The sequence below is a fragment of the Hordeum vulgare genome, chromosome 7H (genome assembly GCF_904849725.1).
Source record: "Hordeum vulgare subsp. vulgare chromosome 7H, MorexV3_pseudomolecules_assembly, whole genome shotgun sequence".
Taxonomy (NCBI): Eukaryota; Viridiplantae; Streptophyta; class Magnoliopsida; order Poales; family Poaceae; genus Hordeum; species Hordeum vulgare.
In genome coordinates this window covers 590,190,438-590,208,904 of record NC_058524.1, presented here as the reverse complement: position 1 = coordinate 590,208,904, position 18,467 = coordinate 590,190,438, and the positions used below count along the sequence as shown (strand labels likewise).

The window sequence follows — 18,467 nt, the reverse complement described above, 5'->3', positions numbered from 1 at the left end:
TGTCATAGCGGAAACTGTTTGAATCCTATTTCACCCACAAGGGAAAAACTTTGCTAATAACAGTTCTTCCAATTAAATTTTCCCGTTGGTTTCAATTTAATTGGAGGACTTAACCTTTTTACTTTGCAGCGGAAAAACGTGAATATAAAAAATCATGTACCTTTACAGAAAAATATTCTGTTAAAATCAAAGTTTCATGAACTTTATAATTACTTTTATAAAATCGATGAACTTTTCTTCTTCTGGAAATATTATATTTTCAAAAACTTTTATTTTTCTTTGCAGAAAATTTTTGTCACTATTACAGAAAATATATTCTATCATAATTAAAAAAATCATGAACTTTATAATCCCTTTTATAAAATTCATGAACTTTTCTTTTTTTGAAAATCTTTCTTTTATTTTCAGAACCTTTTATTTTCCTTTGCAGAAAAAATATGTTACTATTACAGAAAAATATTTTGTCATAATTAAAAAATTCATGAACATTATTAATGCTTTTATAAAGATCATGAACTTTTCCTTTTCTGAGAAAACTATTTTGTTCTCAGAAATCTTTTTACTTTTCTTTTCAGAAAAATAAATTAACAATTCTGTCTAAATTGACAAAAACTTTGAACATTTTCTTTTGTACTTTCTAATCATGTTTTCGTAGGAAAAAATTCCTAGAAAGAACCTTTTAAACCTGCCTTAATAGACAGAAACTTAAAAAACCCTTTAATAGAAAAAATGGCCAACATGGGCCGGCCTATGGCCTTTTTCCTCTGGGCCTGGGAGCCTTGGGCGCCCCCAGTCTCTCTGGCAGCCAGCGCTGGCGCCCCTCCTGGCGGCCTGGGCCAGCCCAGCGCGGGCGGCGCTCACTGCGGCCCGAAGGCCCGCCCTGGCCTAGGGTTTCAGCCTCGGCCGTCGGATGGAATCCAACGGTCAGGCGTTAGGATCGGCGCATCAAAAACCGAGGCAGGAACCTCTCCCGACCGAAACCCTAAGCATTTTCGTTACCAGTCACACCGCTCTCTCTCGCGTGTCCTTCTCCTCTCTGGCGTCGGCCCCTTCTCTCCCGAGCATCCCGCGGCCAGGAATGGAACCAGCCGCCAGCGGTGAGGTCTAACGGCCTCCCGTCGAGCGCGCCGAAGGTCCTCCCTCTCGCGAGTTGTTCTGGGGGAAGGAGCTCGCGTCGCTCCCTCTGGCCTTCGGCCTCTTCCTTGCGGCCGATGCAGGCCGAACGTATACTTGCGGCAGAGGACTTCCCTCGCGCGGCGGCTTGCAGGCCCTGCCGAGCGCCCTTTCCCCTGTCGGCCCGTGGTGGCACGGACTTCTCCCTCGCGCGGTGGCCCTCGGGCCTCGCCAAGAAGCCCCGCGACCGTGGCGTTCGACCAACGCCTCTTCCCCTTTCTATTTCAGAGAGAGACACACACGGTGCACCGTGGCCTCCCCTTTCGCCGGTGTTGCCTCGTTCCTTTCGGTGCCACAGCGGCATGGCCTTTGGCCCCGCCTCCGTTCCTTTGCCGGCGTGCGCGAGCACCTTCATGGTGAACGCGCCACCGTCAAGGGGCGCGGTGGTCGTGCACTTTTGCCCCATTTGGGGTTTTTCCTTTTGCGCCGTTTCACCTTTTGCGCCGTTGCCTCCCCTTCGCCGGTGGCGCGTTTCCCTTAGCGGAAGCGCGCCGCCGTCGAACGGCGTGGTCGCGGTGCATGTTCCCCTTCTTCTTTGCCTTTTTTTGTATGCCTTTTGGATCTCAAAGGATCCGATCTTTGCCTCCGAGGAGGTAGATTCTTCTTCCCCACACCTCGGCATGCCGATGCGTGTGGGGATCGAGAGGAACAGGCGCGGCCTTGCGGCGGCGCTTCTTTGCCGGATAGGAATCCGGTTGCCTGTTACTTGTTCTTTTTCTTTTCATCTAGTCCTTTGCCCTCTTATAGGGATCATATCGGGGAGGGGGAAAACTTTACTTGTACATTTTTCATCCGAAAACACATCAAAAGCCTCGTGGCTCATGATACCATTGATAGATCCCGTGGATCTTAGGCTAGATGTGTTCGGATGATGTGGTAGATTAATTACCTTGTGATGAACTCGATGAGCTCCATCCAGAGACCGTCGTGAGGTGATGACGACGGTGGGGAAGGAGAGAGATGCGGTAGCGGCGCGGGGGACTTCCCATCGCTTCAGTGCATCCCTCTAGATCGGATTAGGGTTTGAGACTGGGAACCAGTGGTGGCGGCGAAGCTCGTAACCCGTGCCATGGTCCCCACCTCCTCTATATATAGCACTGCGCGACAGGGGCCCACCAACCTTATTTGGGTTGGACGCCTGAATCAAGGTCCAATGGGCCGTTGGGCCCATTGGGGAAGAGATCAACCTAACAATTCTGTGTCTACGTGTGTTTTTGACAGGAAGGTGATCACGGGGCGAAACGCTTCTTATAGCATCATTAGCATCATCCAACAAGACGACTCACTGGATACAAAAAGAAAAGAAGGCATCTCCTGCTCCCACATGCATAAACAAACACCATCGATCCCCTATGTCTTTAATTTCCCATTTTTCTTTTGCCAATTAAGCGTTCCAGTTAAGCTCGTCGGCTGACAGTGGCAACGATGACATGAGCTGCTGCATCTCGAGGCCGAACTCGTCGTCCGTGGTGACGACAGACGACGGACCTGGCGACCCGACGTTGGCTCCGAACCACTCACCCGATATAGCCACACCAAACATACCGGAGGTCCCGTTCTCCGTCGCCCTCCTCATTGTCGGCTTGGCATCATCTGCATCAGGTCAATTGTGGTACTTGTTCCGTGGATTAACTCCTGTCTTTATATATGAATGAATTCAAACAAGAGTAGCGGGATGAATGGATGCATGCACTGACCGATGAGGAAGTCCCATTTCCCGCCATGGTGCGGGTCCTGGCCGCCGGGAGGGAACTGCGAGGTGACGTCGCTGTCGCTCACGCTCGGGACGCCGCCGTACATGAGATCGGGCATGGAGCCCGCCTTGCACACGGCATGGTTGGGAGTCGGACGAGGCGGTTGATGTTCGTCGACGCCGAGCAGCAGCGCCTCCAGCAGGCCGTCGTCGCCGCAGCAGCTCGCCGTCTCGATTTGGTTCGAAGGGAGCGCGCGCGGCCTGGTCGGCAACGGCGGGAGCCCCGCCGCCCTGATGCCGCCGTGGTGGTGATGGAACGCCGGCTGCGGGTGCGCGTGATGAGTGGCGTGGTGGCGCACCTGCATGCCCTGCATCTGGTTGAGGAGCGGGTAGTGTTGGTTGATCAGCGGCGAGGAGTGAGGGTGAGAGGCCGATTTGATGCACGGCGGCGGCCTGGGCGGCAGCGCGAACGGGTCCGAGAACGGCGGCGCCAGGGCGTTGCCGTCCGCGTCGGCGAACGGGTTGACGTTGTGGGCGCGCATGAGGGCGATCTCCCGCTCAACGTCCGGCGGGTAGAGCGACTGGCCGGCGCGCTGCCGGCGCTTGAAGCGCGTGTTCCAGTAGTTCTTGACCTCGTTGTCCGTCCTCCCGGGCAGCTTCATCCATCACACACCGCCATGCAACGTTTTGTCACTCGTCATCGATGGATGATCATATATACAACAGAAAATCCAAGGAAGAAGAAGAGGTTACGTACCTGTGATGAGATGCGCGCCCACTTGTTGCCGATGAGGCCGTGGAGGCGGAGGATGAGGCGCTCCTCCTCGGGGGAGAAGGGGCCCTTACGGAGGTTGGGGCGGAGGTGGTTGGCCCACCGGAGCCGGCAGCTCTTGCCGCAGCGTTGCAGCCCGGTCTCCCGGCGCACGGCGTTCCAGTTGCCCTCGCCGTGGCGCCGCACGTGGTCCAGCAGCACCCTGTCCTCCGCCTGCGTCCACGGGCCCTTCTTCAGACCGCCGCCGCCTTCTATTACCCCGCTCCTCGGCATCGTCGTCTCCATCGCCGTCGCCATCTCAGCCGGTATGTCGTCTTCGTCTCCCCACACTACCACTCCTCCTTCGTCGCCGCCGCGAAGTGTCGTCGGTGGTCCTTCTGGTCTTCTCTCCTCCCCTCCCGGACCGGACAAGAGAGAGGGGGGGAGAGAGAACCACAGGCGATATCGGTGGTCGGCGCCAGCCTATCTCAGCTCCAGCGCATGGCCCGGCCGGCCAGCCGGATCAAATCCAAATGGCAGCCGAGGACTGAAACGAACGAATTGGGCGTTGTCGATCGATCGTCTGCTCCTAATTAATAGACGACGGAGCGACCCGGTGGGAAAGGAAATGAAAATGATCAGCTCAGGTTCCCGGCGAGGGGAACGCAGAGAGCTGGAGCGCGCCCTGCCTGCAACCCGGCCGGCAAGGAGAGGGGGAGGCAAAATGGGAGGGGGCAGGCGGTGGGGATGGCGAGGGAGACGGGCGACGCATGCAGCTTCCCTCCCTCCCTGATCGCCCCGCCGATCGCTCGCCGCCGCGCCTATGCGATGTGGCGCGCGCGCCTATTAATGTGCCTCGATTGGCTCATCCGCATGCATCCACCTGGGCGCGCGCGCGCGCGCATGGCGATCTATCAAGTTTAGGCATGCTGCTTTGTTTAGGAGAAGCCAGTGGTGGACTCGTTCTCTCGCCAACAAGAGCTGCATTGGACTGGAAGCTTGAAATTATTTGTTTATCCTAACAAAATAAAAACACATCCCCTGGGCGGAATGTAGGGCGAGGAGCATCTCCAACTGCGCGGCGCATAAAAGAAAATAAACGCCAAAATAGCGTTTCAGACTCGCAAAATTTAGCGCGCCACAATAGCGCTTTAACAAACGTCGTAAAAATACAACGCACGTGTTTAGGCATAAAAAAACAAATACTGAAATTCAAATAATTCATCGGTAAACATTAAAAATCAAATACAAACTAACAAGCAAATTCAAATTCGTAAAACATGCTAATAAAATAAAGTATACCTAGACTCCTCCTCCTCCTCCTCCTCCTCGGTGTTGTAGTCCGTGGACGACGGAGTCGCATACTCCCACCCAGAATCGTTCGAGTTTCACGTCGTAACCGAGTTATTTATCTAGGAAATCGTCAATGTCTTGCGACGACGCCTGTCCTCGCAACGCCGGATCATTCAAATCCTCTAGTGACACTATTTTTCATGTAATCCCGGGTCGTATTTGGAAGGCACTCTCTTTTGATTATCCTTGATCAATAAAGTGCGGTATCTCTAGAAGAAAAAAATAGCTCGCACACACACGTGAAAAACAGAACATATTCTCAATGACCAATAGAGAGGTTGTAAAAAAAAAAAAAACATCGGGTGAAGGCTGCAGAACCCGACGCTAGGCTCGTACTGTATGTGGTACACCGTGTGGCGGGCCGGGCGGCACGCGAATCAACCACCGCTCCGGCAGGCTTCCTGCTGCACCGTCTTGTACTCCACTGCATCCACCTGCCGCAACACGCGCCGAGCAAATCCAAATCCAACCAACAGCAACCGCAACTGCGGCCATTACTTTACGGCCAGTTACCACCAATCACCAATCAGCAATCAGCAGCACGTACTTTATCAAATTAAATTCACCGCAAACTTGCGTCGAATTCGCGGCGTCCAGCTCCGCTCAACTGTGCTGTCGGTCGCCGCCTCCGCCTCCGCCCGCGCGCGCACATGGATGGCGACGGGGGGAGGGGAGGTGGAGGACGACTCGGGGATTTAAGTAAGCGAGAAAGAGAGAATACCCGGGGAGCCACGCTTCCTCCTCCTCCTCCTCCTCCCCATCCCACGCGGTCCGCCGCCGTACACCGGCACATGTCCTGCACTCCTGCCGCGGCAGCTGAGTAGCTTATTATAGCTGCCTGGGACTGGGGGTGGGGGGAGGCCGGCGGCCATGGGCTGGAGGAGAGGGGACGGGGCAGTGGCCAGGCGGTGGGTGCTCCTGCTCTGCGCCGGGAGCTTCTTCCTCGGCCTGCTCTTCACCTCCGGGTATGTATGTACTATGCCACTTGTAGCCCAGCACCATTGCTCGCTCCGAGTTCAAGTTCAGCGCGCCTGCCTACAGATTCCGTGCCTGCTCCTTCAGTTCCCGCGGAATTCCGAGGGGCGTCGGCCTGGGACGGGGCTCGGGGTCAAGATCTGCCGCGCTCCTGCTTGCATTTTGCGGGCAGAGTTAGGTCAATGGGCTGTGCTCGGTCCAATCCAACTCCAGCGTCCAGCTAGCCATCCCCTTCGGAGAGCTTCCCGACTTCGTCGGCTCTTCTTAATCCGTCTGGCGTGCTCTGGTCTGGTGTTCCGAGCTTTCGATTGCGGTGTCCAGCGATTCAAGAAATTCACACCTCTGCGCGCTCGATTCCTCATTTTCTTGCTCTGTTTGAGCTCCAAAATCCGTGACCGAATCGGTTGCATGACCTCTGAGTCGACTTTACTGCTACTGTACTGCAGTATTGATTTACTTATGGGCTGTATAATTCGTCTGTGCGCTAGTTGATAAGGATTCTTCCCAGGATGTGGACGCTGCCCGAGGCAACCGAGGTTGCCAAGCCGAACGAAAGAAGAGGGAAAGAGGCCGAGCTAATCGCCCAAGACTGTAATTCTGCAAAGGTACCTCAATCTCTCTCCCGAATGGGACTATCTCCTCTCTGACTACAGTATCTTGCAGCAGCGGAATGCTGATGTTGATGCAAATCTCAGGTCGGGCAGAAGCAGGATTTCAGAGATACGCTACAGGCCTTGGACACTCACAACGCTGTACAGTACGTGAAGACTTGTGCCCCTATGGTCTGTTCCAGCAAAGCATCAAGGTGGATTTTTATCTGACTTGCGTTCAAATGGCTCCTCCTCCTGCAGGACACTGGACAAGACGATAGCAAATTTGGAGACGGAGCTTTCGGCTGCGAGGACACTGCAGGAGTCATTCCTCAACGGCTCCCCGGTTTCGCAGGAGTACAAGGCCTCCGAGTCGTCCGGAAGGCGCAAGTACCTCATGGTCATCGGCATCAACACGGCTTTCAGCAGCCGTAAGAGGAGGGATTCCATCCGGAATACCTGGATGCCACAAGGTTTTTTTTTTCTCCCACATGGAATTGTTCTTCCTTCTGTTCTTGAAGCATTTTTGTGGCATGAGTTATTCATGGTGGAGTGACCGCGGAAAACAGGAGAGAAGAGGAAAAAACTGGAAGAAGAGAAGGGCATCGTAATTCGTTTTGTCATTGGTCACAGGTGTGCAACATGATTATTTTTCAACCTCGGCTTGTCTCACATTTTTCAGTCCAATTGGTAATGATGAATGGTTATTTGGCATATTTGCAGTGCTATTTCAGGTGGAATTGTGGATAGAGCAATCGCGGCAGAGGATAGAAAACATGGAGACTTCATGAGACTTGTAAGCTTGAATTTATCTGCTTTAATAACAGTTATTAGCCGTCCCTAAAAGAAAGTTGTTAGCCACACCCATGGGAATTGCCAATGTAATTGTTACTTTGACTTTGGGTTACATTATGAGTTGTTCTTACTTCCAATTGTCTTCACTCTGTACAGGATCATGTCGAAGGATACCTTGAATTATCTGGAAAAACCAAGACATACTTTGCGACGGCTGTTGCTTTATGGGATGCTAACTTCTATGTCAAAGTTGATGATGATGTCCATGTAAATATAGGTAACTTCTTCAAATATTAATTGACCGTATGAGCTGGATAAAATAATCATCACTGTATGATCACAATCTTTAGTTCTAACTGCTAAAGCACATCTGCGTCTTTTATACCTAAATGTGTTGATAAGATGCTAAGTAGGTACCTACAGGCTAAGGTTGCTATGAACTTTAACTCTGATGCCATCTAGTCTGCTTATTTCGTCAGAAACTAGGAACTGAGAGCTTGTGTGTCAAAACGTCTTGTTCAGCTAGTGACAACCATTCTGTTTCTAACATCTAAAACTTCCACATCTGCAGCCACCCTTGGGCAGATTTTGTCCAAACATATTTCAAGGCCCAGGGTATATACTGGATGCATGAAGTCTGGTCCCGTCTTATCTGACAAGTAAGTAGTGCACTCTATTTAGATCCTCATTTCTTTGTCATGTTTCCTAGTTGTTGCTAATATACAACTGCAATGGAACAGGGATGTCAGGTATTATGAACCTGAGCACTGGAAATTCGGGGATAAGTATTTCCGACATGCCACCGGTCAGCTATATGCTATTTCGAAGGATTTGGCAACCTACATCTCCCTAAATAAGTGAGATATTACCCGAACCAGTTTTTGTTTCAAAGGACCAAATTTACTCTTCATGTTTTGGAGCATGTACTCACCGTTTTGGATGATTTGATCTTTGCCAGGCATGTGTTGCACAAGTATGTCAACGAGGATGTCTCTTTGGGGGCTTGGTTCATAGGGTTAGATGTTGAACACATTGATGACCGTCGACTTTGCTGCGGTACCCCACCTGGTAAGCATCTCTTTAACACTTATCTGAATGGGTTCTGATTTGAGTGCCTGAATTAGTCGGATTCAGACTATTTATTGATAAAAATAACAAATAACAACCTACAATGTGTTAGTGACAGGCTTTACACAGAAATTAGGTTTGAATCATGTGTCTGTTACTGACCGCAGATTGCGAGTGGAAGGCCCAGGCGGGGAACACCTGCGCGGCCTCATTCGACTGGAGATGCAGCGGCATATGCAACACCGTGGAGAACATCCAGGGAGTGCACAACAAATGTGGGGAGAGCGAAAAGGCGCTCTGGACCGCTTCGTTCTAAGCGAAATCCGGATGAAGTTCAGACTGACGAAGTTGCTCTGCTGTAGTATAGTAGTCCTAATTGTGTAGTACATTGTGCATGAAACGTGTTCAGTTCATTCTTGGGCCTGTAGGTAGGTTCTGTCGGGCGATGCCAGCGAAGCGGACCGTGGTTTTACTCGGAGTCTGCTGGTTGCCGGCTGAGGGGGGCAAGTATATGGGATGCTCGATCTGTTGGGGTGTTTTTTGGGTGGTCATTTTGTAAGGATCTCATGTACTCTGTTCATGGTTAACAAGATATATAAAGCTCTTCTTCGTTCTTCATGCTAGCGCATTTTGATGGACTGTTGAATGGGCAGTGCATTTTGATTTATTTCTATACTTGGTTTTGGGTTTTGAGCTGCTTTGATTGAATGTTTTTTCACAGAAACTTGATGGTAGGACTTTATAGTACATATGTTGAATCGTTGGAAGTATGTTGTATAAATTAATCCAGCAACTTAATGATTTTCATGTATATGTTGGATATTTTGGATGGATATATGCAACTACATTATTAATACTTTTTTTTCAAAGCCTCAGCCGGCAATGGAAGTATGTTGTATAAATTTTCATGCTATTATTGCACTAACTTGTTACCCATACTAACTAAAATACCCATATTACCAAAAGAGGTAATATCACCACTAGTGCTTAAACTTGACACCGGTGTTCACTTTAGTGCCTGAACTTGAAAAATGCATCAACCTGGTTCTAGAACTTGACACAAGGGTGCATATACGGTTATAATCTTATCCATAGACGTATAATGCGCTAATGTGGTACTATATTTTGACCAACATACACAAGTGGCATGACAATGGGCCCACATATGTCAACACAAAGGAAAACTAAACAATAAAAATTGCAGCCTTTCGGCCTCGAAAAATAAACAAAATTAGCTAGCAACTCTGCCTCCAAATTTTCTCATACTCGACAGTGATAAAGGTTCTTAATGTTCATCGAGGAAGACGTGTTAGTTTTATTAGAAACTTGTAAAAACTTTGCCAACTATGATCACAGTAATAAAAATAAATTTTAAATATTTGTGTATCATTATAATTATTGAACATTATGATTACTATTTTATATGTCAAAATAAAGGCTCTTAATGTTCGTCGAGGAAGGTTGTATGATTTGTGTAAAAATAGTACATTAATACTATTTAAAATTACTTGAATATTATGCTAAAAAATATTTTATATGTATAACATCTATAACACACCAGTATTTCAACTTTATATTTATTACTATCATTATAATTTACATAATTTTTGCAAACTTATGAAAAAACTAACATTGACCACACTAATTCGAACCCATTGAAACCACTGGAGGCTAGTTCAAATTATTTGTACAACAAATTTTAACTGGGTTTTTCCTTTGTGCTGACATGTAGGTCCGTTGGTCATATAGACATATATATATAAAGCAATCTCTTTTGTTAGAAGCGCCTCTCACACCATGTGTGCATGCTATTCAAAATGTTGTGTCAGTCAGTGCATCATACGTCATATAGATAGGATTACCACTGTATTTGAACGCCTGTGCCAAGTTCTAGAACCAGTTCGATGTATTTTTTAAGTTTAGGCACCAAAATAAACATGAGTGACAAGTTTAAGCACCACCGATGATATTACCTCTTACCAAAAATACCCACAATATCCGAGTTATTCATATCAAAAGTTGATGTATGCTCTGAATATTTTGGTATTTTAGGTACCCGAATTATCCGAACCAAACCAAACCGACTCGAACGTCCAGGCAAATGGCTCGGACATTGACCGATCATAAAATAATGACCCAGACAAACGCTTTAACTCGCCTCAAACATTCGGACCGGCCGGTAACCCCATATCTGTCTTAAATATGAGTTGGATATAGGAGGCTCGGGCGCGCCTGGGCGTGTCTGTCATGTCGGACCCAGTCCATGCTGGCCCACTTGATCCCACATTTATTCGTCCCGATCCCTTTTTAGGATCAAACCTTAGCCACTCCGCTTCACCACCCAAGCTCTTGTCCGGCGATTTTCGGTCTTCTTCGGCATGGTGGGCAGTGGATCCGAGTCCTACACCTCCAGATTCATCGACCATGAACTCATCCCACGCGGCCTAAGGAGGAGATGGCCGTTTGGCTTGCACTCCGCCGCTCCTCGAAGGAGGCCACCCGACAATAGCGCTCGGACTTCTTCCGTGAGGAATTCATTGTGTCCACACAAATGACGCATGGATCCGGCCGTAGGGGTGCCATCGTTGCCTCACGAGAGGAGGTGCGGTCCGTCGGGCGTCCGAACGCGGTGATGAGCGCACAACCTCTTCGTTGGCGCGCTGGGCTGGAGGACGCCCCCAACGCAAACATGACGACGCCATAGCAAAAATATTTCCGCATGGAGTGTGATGTCCTACCGAACAACATAAACCTCTCGCCACACATCAGCCCCGTGCATCCCACTTTATTCCGTGATGGCTGCAAGCCAACGTGGACGGGGTGAAGACAAGGGTCGTCAAGGGTCAAATCATCTCGTTTACCGATGGTAGAAGATGGATGCACGGGGTCAGCCTGACACTTGGCATGAGGAGGGTGCAGGTGCAGGAGGTAGTGACGGGCGTCGAAACTTGGCCGTTACCTCAACCCGAGAAGACCGCGTCACTATGTTATGGCAAGTGACCTAGAGCCACTTGCTTAAGTGCACAATTAATGATACACAGGAGATTCCCCAAGGATATGCCGACACCGGAGACATAGTGTGGATAATCCTCATTCAGGGGAGAAGAATATACGTGACAGTTGCGGACCATCCATAGACAAACCACCGATGCCTCTTGTCATCCCCAAATAGAGGCTATCACACTCTATGTTAGGGACCCTCTCAATTGATCTTCAAATTCTACACACCCATGTGGTAGATAAATCAAAAAAAGGGTCAACATGGATACACGGCCAAGGTGATAGAAGGTTATGGTTTTGTCCATGAGTCTCCGACATATAGAATAGATATGGCCTTTAATGAGGTCATCCATGCAAATATCTTATTTTTTCAATGCAGTCTCCCCAAAGTTAATGAGGCTGTGGGTACTTCCTAGAGCTACAATCCCCTATTCCCGCATGGTAACATGTCCTTACCTCATCCTTTTTACATGCATTGCCACAACCTGGAAAACCACAGAAGGCCAACAGGTCATCTCGGACTACCTGTTCCCGTTCTTTATAGTCAATCATCCACATGTGTACACCTTTCTAGTGCCATACTACGACAAGTAAGTCGCCAACGTTCACTAATATACTTTTAAACATATAAATGGCATTGTGGTTTGTTCTCATTAATGCTAATTTCTTCAAATTTTTGCGCAAGACCGACATTGGATCGTTATCGCACTATTGCGGATGCAGCGCTTGGCTTACTTCTTCGATTCAAAGAGACGCCCTAAAAAAGAATGGACCATGTTGAAGAAGGTTCTAAATTATGCTTTCGCCAAGTGTAAGAACTTGAGATAGACTATAACAAAACATTCAGAATGCAAATTCTTCACTAGCGCTTGTTGCTATCAAGAACAAAATGTGGAAACTCTCATTGGCCTGGATACTTTGCCATGGATATCATGGACGGCTTTATGAAGAAAAGCAAATATTTGTATAAACATAGCCAGATCATCAAGTGGTCCGAAGAGATGGAGAGGGACATGGACATAAGGGAACTATTAACAGAGCATAGCTGCCTCCAAAAGGTGTTGGCCAGAATCATCAACAAAGAGGTTGTAAATGAGGATGGGAAGTTTCACTTCCAGCTCGAACGAGATGAAGAACGACTTCACCGAGTCGAAGACATATTGTTGTAACCGATTGCGAGCGATACAATGCTTCAAAACATCTTGATTCATTGTTCATTTCATAAGTTGAGAATTTTACACATTTATTTGTTGCCCTACATTCTTATACTATATGTTCAATTCATTAATAATCTTAATTATTGTAACATAGTTGTAATATGATTGTTTAAATGCAATGGGATGATTGAGTACAAACTACTACTTCAGCGCCATTACAATGCTACCACGACAGCAAAAAGAATGTTGTCGCGGCAGCAATTTGTCTCTATGCCCACACCACTACTAGTGGCGGGCGGGAAAGGTGTCTGCCACTGGTAATACACACAACTGTGGCATACAGAGAATATGGTTGTGGCGGGCGATAACTTCTGCCCGTGACTACGGTGATGTTATTAGTGGCGGACGGCAGCCCGCCACTGATGCCATAATAGCAGTGGCAGGAGGTCAGTAGCGGGCGGCCCTGAGGGCCTGGCCCGCCACTACTAGGCTTTTTGCATCCATCATTGCTAGGCATTCCTACAATAGTGCTGATGAGGACATCAATACCGTTGTTACACCCACAACCCCAACTGCTATACATAATGGGCCAGTTACTAGAGCTCGCGCACGCCAATTGAATTATCAGGTACTTTCGTTTCTTGAAAATCCTTGTAATGTTCATGAACATATGATGCTGCCTAAGTTAGATATTTTTTGTTGTACTTATGAATGAAGGACCTAGCATGGACAAGAAGGATATCCGTTGGAGCGGGATCAAGCATGAAGAAGAAGGTGCAAGTACAGGAAAGAATAATGGAGCTTTCACTGGTAATTTTCACACTTTGAAGCCACCATAAGGAGAGCAAGAAGGCTTGGACGAAATATTCAAGAGCCATTTTATAAATTTCGTCCATAGGCTATTATAGGTGTCGCGCCACCTTATTTTTTGTGCCAGACCTATGTAATTTCGAAATACCATATTATAAGCTATTTTTAGAGTCCGTATGTGTGGGGAAACTGAGTTAGGGTCGGTTCCGGACCCCTCCTCCAAGGGGTCACGGAATTCCTCCTCTATCCCCTCATATATACAACCCTTAGGGTGCCGTTTAGACTTGGGTTTTGCTTAGATTACAAGTTCGTCATAGCTGCAACTTCGCGTTCTTCATTTGTATTCCGCGACCACACAAAGGCGTCACAGAACCCCACTTTCATCAATAAAACTTTTCTCTTATATTCGCAATACCCAGATTGCAATCTTAGTTTCTTGCTTGTTCTTCGTTGCATGCAGAAAACAGACCCTCGTGGTCAGGTTGATCGTGCTCCGGCGTGGTCAATAACCTCTCGGAGTTGGTTTAGTGATTGCTAAGGCGCGACGTCCTCACACATTCGTAGTCAGATCGTCAAAGTCTACTCCACCAAAACGATAACCACCATCTCATCGAAGATAGGGACAACTTTGCCTCTATCAAGTGTTGAATTCTTCTTCGCGCGCGCAGAAGCATCGTCCACATTCTTCTTGTTTTGGGCAGCCGTTACCACCGCCGCCATCGGTCGCTTGGAGACGGAGTTTCTTTTTCTTCACGGCGGGTGGCGGCGCGACGCCACCATGCGCGTTCGTCCGGGGCGCCATGAAAAGGTCGCGTGCGAAACCGGTGCTTGGAACTGGTGCAGCGTCAGCGGCGGAGGGGGCACGAGTGTAGGGAGGGGTTGGGTGATGTTGGTGCTGTTGTCGATCGCAACAATTTCGCTGGCGGAGGCACGAGGTGGAGCGAAGGCGGGCACGACCGGAGAAGCCAGGGCGGCGGTTGGTCACTCGCGCACAATTGTTCGTTGTCCAGCACGCTGAAGCGGACGCATCAAATAAACCGCGTGCTATGGAAATTTTTGCAGCACGCTGGTGCCTATTTATCGCGCGCGGGATTATAAAGCGGTTGTTGGAACACTATTTCTCAGCACACGCTATATGATCATTTTTATTGGCGCGCGATTTATCTATACCTAATAATAAAGCGGCTATTGCTTCCGTCGGAAAACCCACCGCGGTATTTTTATAAAAAGCCCCTTCAATTTTTTGTTATTCAACCCGCACTCCATCATTTATGTGCAACGCAAAGGAAAAAACGATTCGCTGCAAAAATTATACCCGTACGCATCGCCTCCTCCGTCGACCCTGGGCCACCCTGGTCTGTTCCCAGGACGCCGCCATACCACTCGCCGTCGCGGCCGACCTCAACCGCCACCGCTGCCGATCTCAACCCACCCGCCTCCGCGTCCGTACCTCCCCCCGCTCACTGCCCCCGTTGCGGCCCTCGAGCGCATCGCGTCGACCCTGGTCCACCCTGGCCTGTGCCCAGGCCGCTGCCACACCACTCGCCGCCGCGGCCGACCTCAACCATCACTGTTGTCGATCTCAAACCACCCGCCTCCGCGGCCGTACCTCTGCCCGTTTGCTGCCCCCGTTTCGGCGCTCGAGCACAGCTTCTGGATCAAGTCAACGCGACAGCTAGAGTGACTCGGGATGATGCGTCTGCTCGATGCAGAACGGCGGCGGCGCGGCGGAGCGAAGTACTTGCAGGTGGAGGCGGGCCTCCATGGCTCACACGGGGAACTCCGAGGTTATGGCGCGGCAACGACGACTCCTTATGGCCAGATAGAGGCGCCTAACCCTTGCTCCCCTCGTCGTATCCCGTCCTGCGGCAGGAACTCATCATCTGGTGAGATCCCCTCCCCATGCCCCCAACCATGTGCCAAGCACCGGCAAGAAATTTTGTTTTGTAGGATTTGTTTGCTGATGAATGAATGTATTGAATGTAAGATTGTATTGTTGTAGAGACAGAGAATGGAACACCACCTTCAGTTTGTCATCTGATCCACATTCTCTACCCCATGAGTGAAATAAGATAACAGTCCATTGATCAATTCACGTAGCCTATTTGTTTTGCTTTGCATGTCCCGCTCAATTTCTCATCATGGTGGAATTAACAATGAACGGGTTGATTTCTCAATAAAATAGGATAGGACTGACTACATTAGTTAGTTAGCTTATTATTTTAATAAATCAAAATGATTATAAAAAGACTAAAAGCGTGTGGTATTTTTTTTCTGCCGTTGCAACGTACGGGCCCTTTTGCTAGTTTAACGAATCCGTTGAAGATGCTCTATGGCTTGTTGTATTGACCTTGTTTAGCTTAAAGAGTGTTGGGCTCATTCCTTTTCGTTCCTTGATGTTTAGCTCTTTTCTTCTCCGGAACTGCTTTCCCTTTTCTTTTTGCGAGAAACAGAGCTGCTTTACTTGGTGATACGGATATGTCTGTGTTCTATGGCCCACAGCGACGGACGTACGGCCTGGATTGGTCTGACATGGCGGTAATCGACGGTCGTCCAATACGACAGATGGCACATACTTATCCACTGACCAACGGCTGGCCTGGCTCCACGTTCAAAGCTCCATCCGTTCTTATCCGCGCAATCCAACGGACCCAGCCATTCCCCACCACCCTCTCCCTCTCCCTCTCCCTCTCCCACGCGCTCCTCTCCCCTCCTTGATCTCCTTGCTGCACTGCACCTGCAGGACCTCTCCCTCTCCCTCTCCCACGCGCTCCTCGATCTCCTTGCTGCACTGCACCTGCAGTCCTGCACGTACATAATAGTCCCCCAAAGATTGATTCTCAGTTTCTCGTACAAGTGTCCTTCCAGTTAAGTTCATGCCTCCGCCGCGTCGATGCTTGATCGGAGTGGTTTGACGTCACCACTTGCTTCTTGATTTGAGCTGAGACAGATCATATATATCGAGGCGCCAGCGCCATGCCGGACTCGGACAACGACTCCAGTGGGCCGAGCAACGCGGGCGGGGAGCTGTCGTCGCCGCGGGAGCAGGACCGCTTCCTGCCCATCGCCAACGTCAGCCGGATCATGAAGAAGGCGCTCCCGGCCAACGCCAAGATCAGCAAGGACGCCAAGGAGACGGTGCAGGAGTGCGTCTCCGAGTTCATCTCCTTCATCACCGGCGAGGCCTCCGACAAGTGCCAGCGCGAGAAGCGCAAGACCATCAACGGCGACGACCTGCTCTGGGCAATGACCACCCTCGGCTTCGAGGACTACGTCGAGCCGCTTAAGTACTACCTCCACAAGTTCCGCGAGATCGAGGGCGAGAGGGCGGCTCCCTCCACCACCACCACCACCGCATCAACCACGCCGCCGCACCTGCCCGAGATGCCAAGGAGCAACAATGCCGGCGGTTACGCCGAGTACGGCAGCGGAGCCACCGTCCCCGCCCCGGGAGGCATGATGATGATGGGCCTTCCCACGGCACGCCGCCAGCTGTAACAGTAAAGAGTGTTCAGAGCTTGAGCAGAGCGCTTCCCCGGATCCCTTAGGCTAACCTTGTGCATACAATTTCGAGGGCGTTGGTAACACCTCTACTGTTTTCCATGCAAAGATCTAGATATTGTTGCTACGAGGTGGATACACATACGGCCGGCCTGTAGTGTAAAAAATATACAATACCAGATGAATATATGTTTTCTTTTTTATGTTTTGTTGAAGAGGGGTCTACGGAAGCAAAAGTATACATTCATATAACCTACACGCAGCTCAAATACGTAAATTACACTCTGATAATAACCAGGATGGGAAATGAGATTTATAAATAATTAAAAGGCGCTGAGATGCTTTCATCATCTCTAGGAACTAAAGTCGAAGTCTTGCGGTCTCTATTTTATGATTCCAGGAAAGGCCACCATTTATGATTCAGACTGAATGTTCAGCGATTTTAGTCGGGGGCTGAGTAGTTCCTATTTATCTTTTTGTTTTTTTATTCAAATAATTCTGGACTTAATTTTTTTCAAATGTTCAAAAAGATAATTTTGAAATAAAATACTTAATAAATCATAAAATGTTTGTGGATTCAAAAAGTTTGTGATTTTGTAAATAAATATTTGCTTATTAAAATATGTTCAAAACATTGAAAACAAATGTTTGGGGAATCAAAAAATGTTCATGATTTTTTTAAAAGTTCATGTATATTTTATTTGAAGTTGAATAAAATTTTGCAAATTCAAAACCTGTTGATGAATGGAAAAATATCCTAAAAATTCAAAAAAAGTATGTAACTTATAAAATAGTTTATTAATTCATAAAATGTTCACTGATTCAGAAAATGATTATGCATTTAATAAATGTTTGATAAGTTTAAAGAATGTTTGTTAAACCAAAAATGTTTGTGAATTTCAAAAATTGTTTCACCATTTAAAAAAAATAGAAAACTGTTCGTCAGTTCAACAAAAATGATTTAAAAATGTTCATTTTTTTAAAAATGATTGAAAATAGTATAAACTATTCACGAATTCAATAAATGTTCTTAGTTTTAGAAAGTGTTTGAAAAAAATATAAGTGTTTACAAATTTGAAAATGTTTACGATTTCAAATATGTGCACCAGTTTAAAAATATGTTCACAATTTCATGAAATTAAGATTGATAGTGTGTCTCGATGATGCAGCAAAATATGGTCATGACAATTGAATATTATGTAGTTTTTCCCGTTGCAACTTACAAATCCTTTTTGTTAGTACTAAATAAACATAATACAATTAGTACAAACATACGTGGAGACAATCAAACAAACAGGACAAAGAGAAATGTCCCAGAAACTATGCAGAAATGACCTCAGGAAAATAAATTTTACACACAGTTTTCTAGAGGTCTCCGCACATATCGAAGCCAACACCTGCCACCAAACTCCCAATATGGAGAGGAGTAGAGGCGAAAGATGAGGAGTGAGGCGGCGAGGCGCACCATTTTTTCAAAATCCAATTTGTTTTGAAATTCGGATCTTTTTGAAATCCCGATTTTGTTTTAAATAATAAAAAATAGGAAATAACTTTTGTTTTGAGAAAAAAGATAGAAAGTAAATGGTAAAAACAGTGCGCGT

At 47.9% G+C, this 18,467-nt stretch overlaps 3 protein-coding genes across 3 annotated transcripts; 2 read left to right on the top strand and 1 right to left on the bottom strand.

Annotated features, from left to right (window-relative positions):
• Positions 1-2,399: 2,399 nt before the first annotated feature.
• LOC123410432 (transcription factor MYB97) lies at positions 2,400-4,430 on the bottom strand. Its single transcript, XM_045103377.1, has 3 exons — positions 3,624-4,430; positions 2,871-3,522; positions 2,400-2,766 (listed from the first exon to the last, which is right to left on the bottom strand). The coding sequence occupies exons 1-3, from the start codon at positions 3,933-3,935 to the stop codon at positions 2,558-2,560; spliced, it is 1,173 nt and encodes a 390-aa protein (XP_044959312.1). The 5' UTR covers positions 3,936-4,430; the 3' UTR covers positions 2,400-2,557.
• A 1,154-nt stretch (positions 4,431-5,584) lies between these two features.
• Positions 5,585-9,016, top strand: LOC123410431 (probable beta-1,3-galactosyltransferase 2). The gene is made up of 11 exons (XM_045103376.1): positions 5,585-5,935; positions 6,454-6,550; positions 6,641-6,702; positions 6,797-7,008; positions 7,105-7,168; positions 7,259-7,331; positions 7,487-7,607; positions 7,902-7,989; positions 8,071-8,187; positions 8,289-8,398; positions 8,566-9,016. Exons 1-11 carry the CDS (start codon positions 5,841-5,843, stop codon positions 8,712-8,714), a joined length of 1,188 nt encoding a protein of 395 aa, XP_044959311.1. The 5' UTR covers positions 5,585-5,840; the 3' UTR covers positions 8,715-9,016.
• Positions 9,017-16,128: 7,112 nt separating this feature from the next.
• LOC123410429 (nuclear transcription factor Y subunit B-8-like) lies at positions 16,129-17,069 on the top strand. The gene has a single exon (XM_045103375.1). It carries the CDS (start codon positions 16,342-16,344, stop codon positions 16,861-16,863), a length of 522 nt encoding a protein of 173 aa, XP_044959310.1. The 5' UTR covers positions 16,129-16,341; the 3' UTR covers positions 16,864-17,069.
• The last annotated feature ends 1,398 nt before the right edge of the window (positions 17,070-18,467 follow it).

What these genes read in the sequence shown, in the direction of transcription:
- LOC123410429 (XM_045103375.1), top strand. Translation starts at nt 16,342, where the DNA reads ATGCCGGACTCGGACAACGACTCCAGTGGGCCGAGCAACGCGGGCGGG.
- LOC123410432 (XM_045103377.1), bottom strand. Translation starts at nt 3,935, where the DNA reads ATGGCGACGGCGATGGAGACGACGATGCCGAGGAGCGGGGTAATAGAA. An exon ending in GGGCGCGCATCTCATCACAG is followed by an intron (nt 3,523 to 3,623) that starts GTACGTAACCTC and finishes TGATGGATGAAG; the next exon opens with CTGCCCGGGAGGACGGACAA. An exon ending in GAAATGGGACTTCCTCATCG is followed by an intron (nt 2,767 to 2,870) that starts GTCAGTGCATGC and finishes GACCTGATGCAG; the next exon opens with ATGATGCCAAGCCGACAATG.
- LOC123410431 (XM_045103376.1), top strand. Translation starts at nt 5,841, where the DNA reads ATGGGCTGGAGGAGAGGGGACGGGGCAGTGGCCAGGCGGTGGGTGCTC. An exon ending in AAGACTGTAATTCTGCAAAG is followed by an intron (nt 6,551 to 6,640) that starts GTACCTCAATCT and finishes TGCAAATCTCAG; the next exon opens with GTCGGGCAGAAGCAGGATTT. An exon ending in ATGGAGACTTCATGAGACTT is followed by an intron (nt 7,332 to 7,486) that starts GTAAGCTTGAAT and finishes CACTCTGTACAG; the next exon opens with GATCATGTCGAAGGATACCT.